Below are 9097 nucleotides of genomic sequence, written 5' to 3' on the forward strand. Positions count from 1 at the left end.
CGATTTGACTGAGAAAGCTAGATTAGGATTTTGGATATGGTTAATTTGGACATAAAGGAAGTAAAAAGTTTCGACATAATGTGATATTGAACTTTTGGCAAAGTCAAAAAGGTAATAAGGAAGATTGAAGGGGAGAACAAAGAGTAAAAATTAGAAAATTAAAATAAAAAGTAACATCAAAGAGAAAGCTAAATTAGGAGTTTTGACATGGTTAATCTGTTTGACATAATGTGACATTGAACTTTTGAAAATGTCAAAAAGGAAATAAGGAAGATGAAGACAGAGTCTATATGCTGAGGCACTTATGCAGATGAGACTCCAAACAGTCCATCTGTTGGAGGTATGGTTCTTGCTCCATAAGTTGCTTTTTATGATTCTATTATTTGTAAAGGATAAAGCTGAGATTTTGGGAACATGGATATAGTGGTAATTGGTGTCAGGGAAATCTAGAAGCAGTTTATGATTGTTGGTGGGAAGAGCAAAAGGTAAAAAGTAAAAAATTGAAACAAAAAGTTTACACCCAGAAAAATTGGGTAAGATCCACGGAATTGTGATATATGAGTGGAAACATAAGGAAAGATAAGAGGAGAAAAAAAGAAAAAAAAAGGGTATAACTAAATTACTTAATTGAAGACACTAATAATGGATTGGGAGCCTTTTAAGGTAGATTGTATATATTTTGTAAACAAAACTTGTGTAGGTAGGGTAATTTACTAAACATAAATATTTAGGACATTTAAGTAATAAAGTTTCCAATAATATAACAGGAAGATATGAGACCCTTTTGCTATTTGTGCACTTGCAGTCCACTGCAGACTGCGACCCAAGCCCAAAAAACCCAAAAAGAAAAAATTGCTCGCCGGATTCTGCTAGTTTTGACGTTTTCTCTGGCTGCTTGGCCATTTTGTTTTTGTGAAATTTGGGGTTCTTTTTACAGTTTTCCAGCATATTTCATTAAACGATTTTCTCTTCAGGTATTTCCGACACCCTTTTTCTGCTTTTTGGTTCATCCCGTCATATATTTATAGTTTCTATGCGAAGACTTCTGTATTTGAAGAGCTTTACAAAGGATTAACTAATGGGTTACGTTTCAGGTTTTAGTTCTCTGGAATGATGGATGTGGAAGAAACTTCAACTTTACCTTTGCCAGATGCTTTTCTTGATTTTCTGAAACAGAATGGCTTGGATCCTTCTATTTATACTGCCACTGATTCTACACCTCGTTATATAAGGTACTTTTGGCAAAGTATATCTATTGCATTAGCTCGTTTTCTTTATTAGCATTCTCAAATGTCTGTTTGCTGCAAATTGTTCAATATTTAAGAGCAAAGTAGAAGGTACTCCCTCCATCCCATTTTATTTGACGTGTTTGATTTGACACAAAATATAGGAAAGAAATAAAGACTTCTGAAACTTATGGTCTAAAACAATCCATAGATATTTGTGTGACTATAAATCATATCATTACGAGTAAAATGAGAAATTTAAAGTAGTTTGGAACAAACTAACAGGAATCTTAAAGTTAGAAATGTATCATTCATTTTGGTGTTAGACTAAAAAGGACAATGTGCCACATAAGATGAGACAGACGGAGTATCTGGATTCACTTGTTTTCTCCTACTTCTATTCCAGCAGTCCAGCACGTGTCTTGTTAGTTGATTTTCCCATGATAATAAGGGGGAATAGAGTGGTAATACTTTGTTTTTCCAAAATAGCCATGGTGTCTGGCCAGCTTGCACACTTTTCGATTAATCGAGTACTTATTACCTCCCAACTCCCACTGCCGCTGCTACCAAATAATTGTCCACCAACTAATAGACAGACAGGAAGTAATCGCCTACCACTTTTTGCAAGTGCTGAGATTTGAACCCTGGTCTCTCCCACGGCTCATTTCAGCTTCATTGGCTGCTAGGCCATACCTAGAGCCCGTTTGGATGGGCTTGTTTTAAGTTACGTTTAAGCCAAAATAGCTTTTAAGCCATAAGTTAGGAATTCTAATTTTTTGCTTTTGGCTTGTTTTGTCATTTTAGCTTAAAAACAAGTGCTTAAAAGCACTTTTTTACTTTATCCAAACACTACAAAATGGCTTAAAAGCTATTTTGGCTTAAAAGCACTTAAAACAAGCCAATCCAAACGGGCTCCTAGAGTGGTGATATTCTTGAAGCTTATTCCCTTCAAAACAACCGTTTAGCATTGCTACAACGTACAAAACCCGTCATAGTCAGCCATAATCGGTAAAGTTTATGCTATGTAACATCTAATTTCTGATTCAGTTGAAAAGTCCATATTCCTGTTCTGTTACTTATTTGTATGGTTTTTCCGTCATTAACTTTATAGTTTAAACAAGAGGGGATGCAAATAAGCTATTTGCATATGCTTTTTGTGATATGTCCACCGGGATAAATTCGCTGGAATGGTAGAATCACATAAATCTAGTTAGCAATGCCTAACTTGTATGCTGACACTTAGTGGTAGATATATTTTCTGTTTTGGGTGTGTAGCAAGCTTGCAGAAGGAAACTTTTTGATGAATGATAATATCTTAGGGTGCATTCAGTATGGTGGAAAACATTGTGTTGGAATTTTTTTTTCCATAAAAAATGTTTTACCCATTATCCACCATGTGAACTGATCTTTTTGAATCATTTTTCGGTGTTCGGTTGTGTATAAAAGTATATGATAATCTACAAGGTGTTGTTTAGGGTACGATAATGGTGTTTTGGTAATATAAATAGAAGTAGACAACAATGTTAACTATTGATTGAAGCAAGCGGAATGCATAACAGTTGGGATATTCGCAAAAGGATAGATTTCTGCCCATAAATAAATGAAGTCATTTTCCTCCTATTGGTGGAAAATATTTTTCTTAGAGAAAACATCTTCCACCAAACCAATTCAAGATAACGGAACATCAGAAAATGCTTTCATCAAGAAAAATATTTCCGTGAGGATATATTCCGCCTTACCTGACACACTCTTAGGATATTAAAGGACGTGACAAAAATTGATGCAAGAGATCTGACTTCATAGACATGCTTGCACATTCTTTTCTTTTGAAGGTTAAAGCCCGGTTATGAGGATTTCCTTGAAGAAATTGAAACTGATATTAGATGCAAGCTTGAAAGAGTTTGTTGGTTGCCAAATTTCTATTATCTTCCACCTGATGTTCGAATTGCTAGTTCGAAGGCATACCAAGAAGGGAAGGTGAGCCATCTTTTTAATCAAGTCTCTTGCCGAATATTATATTCTTGAGTCTTGAGATAGTTATCAATTTCCAGTATGTCAAAAACTATCCTGAGGAAATTCTTTTCCTTGGTATTGTCTAAAGAGTAGCCTAGATAGAAGTTTGTGTCCTGCTCTTACAACATTAAATACCTCTCTCTTTCTCTATCTCCAACCTTATTTTTTATTTTATTTTTTTGCTTTTCCCCACTATTGACTTGTTGGCTTGGTGGTTAGGAGAGTGTTGCCTAAGCAAAATTTATCCTGTAGTAATCAGGGTGTTTTATATTGGACATTGGAGATAACTAGCTTAGGGGTTAATTATAAGATATGATTCTATTCTATAATAGTTGATGATTTTGAGTATTTATTTTGTCTTTCTATCCAGATATATGGAATTGATGCGGCATCCGGAGCTGCTGTGACAGCTTTGGACATTTCAGTTGGGGATCATGTCCTTGATCTTTGTGCTGCACCTGGTAACTCCTGGTTTAAATATGGAACAAGTAACTTCTATTATGGCTGTTGATTTTGGCACTTGGTCACACACACGTTACTAAGAATTTTGGTTCCGGGCACACTGTTAAGATATGGCAAGAGGTACCTACCTTATTATGGATCTGTCAAGAGCATAACAACCTAGAGGTTTAAATATATTGCAAGAATTATCCCCTAGGTGACAAAGCGAAACTTTTGAGTGGTTTTAGTAGTTATCATTTAGAAGTTATATAGAATATAAAGAAAGCTTGAGAATAAGTTGATGCCTATAAACTTATATAAGTAGTTGAAAGATAATATAAGGAGTTGAAAGAGTCATTAATCATAAATCCGTGTTATACATGTTGGCCATCTATCAGGAATTTTAAAATGTTAGCCCTGTTTTTTTAGTACGAGTATGAGTCTAATTAATAGTTTTTTATTGGATTATAATTGGTGGAAAAGTTAAAATTTAAATGAAAAATCATCCTTCGGGAAAGTAATATCAATCAGTATGTCATATCCATTCTAAGTAGCTGCTGCACACATGAGACTGCATGGTAAATTTAATGATGAGGACATTAAAAAGCAAATAAAACTCATGTCTATGTTTTTAGTAAATTAAGCCCACATAACTATAAGCACCTCATGAATGTGGATTTTAATGCTATTTAAACCAAGCGAATCGCTATAAATCCTTTAAGCTTGCACTAACAGTACATATGTACGTACAAAAATATCCGTATAAGAGAGCTTTTACAGAGTGATCAAAGCTTATCTATTGAACAAATATTAGCATACACATCAAAGCAACTAAATACCTATTAATGTGTAATAAATTCTTGACAAGTGGTGGGTAAGGGTCGGAGAAAGCCATAGCTAAATGAAGATAGATATGAAGTATCCATAGGCATTTCTGTTGTGTTAAACCTTAGTGTGAAAACTGAAGATTCTTTGATCTCTTTTAATTGATCAGTAGAAGCACATGTTTTTCTAAAGCCCTTGAATTCCAAGTACCATGTATAGACTTTTGATACAGCATTTAGCCAATTTGTAGCTCACTTGATATCTCCTTTTAGGTGCTAAACTTTGTATGATATTGGACATTCTTGGCAGTTCGGGCTCTGTGACCGGTGTTGACATTGCAAAACATCGTTTAGCGGCCTGTAGAACCATGCTACAGAAATATGGTCTTGGTGACCATTGTCGTCTTTTTGTTGCTGATGGTACCAGTTTTTCCCTTCTTCCTGTCAGAGTCCGTTCAGACTCTCCGTTGCAAAGTGAAAATGGTAAAAAAGTTATCATTCAATAACCTTTGGCCGCAGATGCTTCTTTGTTTCTTAATGATTTTTGCAAACTCTTTCTGGTCATAATTTCTTTTCAAGGTATTTTAATTTTTCTATTAATCGAGTAGATGAATTTCCTTCCGGAGAAAATTCTGAAGTATATAGGGAGTGGAAGTCTCGCAGACCATGGAAAGAAAGGAAGAAGGAAGCTACAGCGAGAGAAAAAAGTGTCTCCAAGCTATTCTCACCAACTCAAGAACCAGAGCTTATATTTTATGGTCGGTATTCTGGGGTGGTTGGACTGACAAAGAATGAATTATATAAAAAAATGCCTATGACTGAGGTTTTGCAGCTCGGTTATGATAAGGTACGCTAGTTCCAACACTCCAGATGTTTTCTATTAACCTTTGTTTTTCAGCTCCGACTTGAAGGCTTATTTTCTTTTTCTAAAAACTTGATCATCATCAAGTCAAGGTTATTGTTTCAGTTACTTATATGTCAATCATTATGAGGTTGGAATTGATCCTATTCAACAGTTTGAACTGCTTGAAGCCATTTTCTTATATTGTCCTCCATAAGTACTGACTGGTTTGAGTTTAAGCCAGGTTCTTGTGGATGCAGAATGTACCCATGATGGTTCTATTAAGCACGTTCAGAAATTTGAACAATGGGGCTGGACAACCCTCCAGCGGCGCGTGCTAGATGCAGAAAGAACCGATGATCTGACTATCCTTCAGGTGCTGAAGTTAGCTTGTTTTCTTAAACCTACATATACCTTCTGCCTTGAAAACAATCAGCCAGTTTTGCAGCTGGCATAGTTATTCATTAACAAGAGAGATTAGCTCATAGCCTCTACACATTAGTATAATTTAGATCATTATGATTTGGTTTGTTGTGATTAGTAGTTTGAAACTGTTTATACTAATTTATGTCTTAATGACAAATCTCCTCTTTACTGGAAAATGAAAAAACCACAATATAACAATTTATCAGATTAATAGGCATATCAAGAATTTCATTGTTTTATTGATGCATCCAATTCCTTATAGAAGGTTTAGGATTTTGTGGAATAAAAACCACGAGAATCTAAAGATGCAACTTTGCACCCCTTTGTGGATTTTGGTAGTTTTCTGATTTCCTGTCGAATGTCTGGTTGTCTGAATCACTTATATTCTATACTTGAGTCTTATATATTTTCATCTTCCTCAAGAATGGATTCTAATTCTCAAAAGGCAGGAGCTGACTAATATTGATTTTTTTTTGGGAACAAAATAATGAATTTGAACAATGTGGTGGGTATTCTATTTATTCTACGTCTAACCTGTGCTTTATTTGGAGACTTTCTGATGAAAAGGTCATGGAAAGAATTCAAAATGACCTTATGTCACTTCCAAGTTTTGCTATTAATTATGATATTTGTTCCAGGTCTTAGTAGCACTGCTCAACTTTAGTTTGGGGATGCTTTTTCTATTGTGCGCTGCTAAGTAGTAGGTACTTTCGTTTAATTAGGAAATGCTATAGAAGATGTCCAGTCTCAGACTCTAAACTTTCTTAAATTTCAAGAGAAGTTGGTTTCTGGGTCCTATCATCATAGAAAGGTTGAACTTGTCTCTTGTGAGTTGTGAGATGTGGATGGGAAGATTCTGTAGCTCTATATGCATGTAACACTTTTTATTTCTGGCTGATGGGCATTGTTTCTCTTTTCCTCCTGCTTTAGTGCCCTCAAAATCATCTCCCGTGAATACGTGAATCTTTCAACATTCAGCGCCACATTGTTAAATTTCCATGTTTCTATTAATTTTTCTTGTCCTGGACTCCTGGTGCTTCATTCCTCATTCTAGGCTTTTCTGCTTGCTCAAGTTTGCTTTCTCCTAATTTTTTGCCTCACAGTATTTTATCTGTTTCTTGCAGCTGCAACTTCTGATTAATGGATTCAGATTGCTCAGAGTAGGGGGAGTCCTTGTCTATAGCACTTGCAGGTGTTATCTACTTGTATCCCTGAGCTACAGAGTCCTCTTTCTTTTCATTCTATTAAATTCTCATAGCCGTTTTTTGTCTGTATTGTGTACGGAACAGTTTAACCTTTGCTCAGAATGAAGATGTGGTCGAGCGATTCCTTTCAGAGAACACATCTGCAGGTAAATTTTGCTATTTATGAATCTAGAAACTGATAGCTTAAGGTGTTTGTGATTTCACTATATGGGTGCCGGATATAATCACATATGCGGTTAATATTTTTCATTATCCACTGCATATAGCTATTAGTAAAGTTACTTCAATTGCTGTTTTGAATGTTATACTGAACAGTTTGGCACTAGGCTGGGAATTCTAAATTTATTGGTACGAGGGAGTTAGCGGGGGAGTTTTCTAATATGTCAATAAGGTGAAAAAGTTTAACAAAACCTTACACAAGAAGGGGTTTATCCAGCTTCATTTTAAATCATCAATAGAGTTATTATCAATTGTGTGAAAGACCTTATCAAGCTTTCTTCTCTCTGGTACCTTTAAAACCCCCCTCCCCCCTTTTTTTTTTCCCTCCTTGATGCACTCAGTTTTCTTATTTATTTGCAGAATTGCTAGAGATTACGGCTGCTAAAAATTGGCCATGCAAGAGTGGTCGCATACAGAAAACCTTACGGTTTGATCCATTGACATCTAGTACAAGCGGACTTTTTGTTGCTAAGTTCACAAAATTGGCCATTTAGTTGAAAGGTTTGTTCTAAATCTTATCCGTATCCTAGCTTGGATATCATGATCGGCTGGCAAGTTTAGTATTGCTTTTTGAGTTGTGGAAGAAACTAATTCATGTTAGTTTATGCATAAACCATGTATCTAGTGTAATCTGAACAGGTTTTTAGGAGTGTTGCTGAGATTAGTAATACTAATTGAAAGCTTTGGTACAAACTGTATTTGAAATTGACTTCTGTCTCTCTGTTGAACAGTAGTATGCAATTTAGTACTTAAACCTGTATCAATGCTGACTTTGCAGGACATAGCAGGATTAATATCCAAACCTATCAAAAGGGAAAGAAAGAAAGAAAAACAGTTAAATTATAATCCAAACAAGAGTAGATTATCAACCAAATTGTTTATGGCTATTTTCTGTTTGTAGGTCACATAGCTGATTCAAACTTGTTTGGGACGGAGGCGTAGCTGTTGTTAGGTCAATGCAGTATTTGCCTGGGAAGCGTGCAGCAGCCAAATTGTGATTACTTAAACAACTTCTATTCGATTAAAATGAGAGCCCATGCATATCGATCCGAACACCACCAAAATTTGAAATCAAATGGAAAAAAGAATTACTCCCTTAACCAAGTTTAATCCTTACACTGAGAAGTTTTATAGCGGATGTATCGCTCTTTAAAAGTTAAAAAGTCAAAATATCCGTGCTATAGACCTCTTAGTCACGTGTATAGATTCCTTTTTATGTGTTTGGGAAAAGTATTTTTGTAGAGTAGTAGTTTGTTCTTGGCTAACTAATTTGAAAAGTACCTTGTAAAGTAGTAATTTGTGCTTGGCCAAAGTTCAAATAATATTTTGGGGGAAAAATTATTTTTTCCTACTTCCGAAAAACAACATTTACTACTACTGAATGACTCTTATTTTTCCTAAAAGATTGGCCAAGCACAACTCCTTAAAAATAAATCCTTTTAAATTTTAAAAATACTTTTAGCTTCCAAATGCTTGGCCAAAGCCAAAAAAGCTTATAATTACTAAAGCAATTGTGTTTTAACCATTAAACATTTTTTTCCCCTTCTTCTTCATAAACTTTAAAAGAGATTAATTTACGAGTATTTTAAATTATGATCGTTAATAAAAATAAAGAGTAATGAGTTACAACTTGAATAGAGAATCGAAAAATGCCCAATTTTCAATAATTGGAGAGGAGCCAAAACTCCTGTAAAAGAACAACGAGGCGAAAGATCAAGTGCTAATAAAATGATTTTTATTTATATTTTTATTAAAGCCAATCATCCAGGTTCTCATCACCTGAAGTGTTGGGGGGTTTGGCGAGACCCCTACCGTGTCTATTCCCACAAAAACAAATTACGTATACCTCCTGAGAAAAAGATATGAAAGGCAAGGTAATGAAAATATATCCTACCTCTCATA

At 35.0% G+C, this 9097-nt stretch overlaps 1 protein-coding gene across 2 annotated transcripts; it reads left to right on the forward strand.

Annotated features, from left to right (window-relative positions):
• Positions 1 to 203: 203 nt before the first annotated feature.
• LOC107764609 (rRNA (cytosine-C(5))-methyltransferase NOP2C) lies at positions 204 to 8439 on the forward strand. Of its 2 annotated transcripts, none has more exons than XM_075242162.1 (11): positions 204 to 340; positions 1095 to 1232; positions 3059 to 3203; positions 3610 to 3700; positions 4778 to 4987; positions 5113 to 5351; positions 5590 to 5721; positions 6896 to 6963; positions 7061 to 7122; positions 7556 to 7696; positions 8097 to 8439. In XM_075242162.1, exons 2-10 carry the CDS (start codon positions 1111 to 1113, stop codon positions 7687 to 7689), a joined length of 1203 nt encoding a protein of 400 aa, XP_075098263.1. In that variant the 5' UTR covers positions 204 to 340; positions 1095 to 1110; the 3' UTR covers positions 7690 to 7696; positions 8097 to 8439. The 2 variants fall into 2 exon arrangements, with proteins under 2 accessions (XP_075098263.1, XP_016438697.1); XM_016583211.2 differs by lacking the exon at positions 204 to 340 and adding an exon at positions 809 to 974.
• Positions 8440 to 9097: the final 658 nt, after the last annotated feature.

This window comes from Nicotiana tabacum, chromosome 21 (genome assembly GCF_000715075.1).
Source record: "Nicotiana tabacum cultivar K326 chromosome 21, ASM71507v2, whole genome shotgun sequence".
NCBI lineage: Eukaryota > Viridiplantae > Streptophyta > Magnoliopsida > Solanales > Solanaceae > Nicotiana > Nicotiana tabacum.

Excerpts from the sequence above, each read along its gene's own strand:
- LOC107764609 (XM_075242162.1), top strand. The coding sequence starts at position 1,111 with ATGATGGATGTGGAAGAAACTTCAACTTTACCTTTGCCAGATGCTTTT. Across the intron at positions 5,352-5,589 it reads TGCAGCTCGGTTATGATAAG|GTTCTTGTGGATGCAGAATG; the intron begins GTACGCTAGTTC and ends AGTTTAAGCCAG. Across the intron at positions 7,123-7,555 it reads TTCAGAGAACACATCTGCAG|AATTGCTAGAGATTACGGCT; the intron begins GTAAATTTTGCT and ends ATTTATTTGCAG.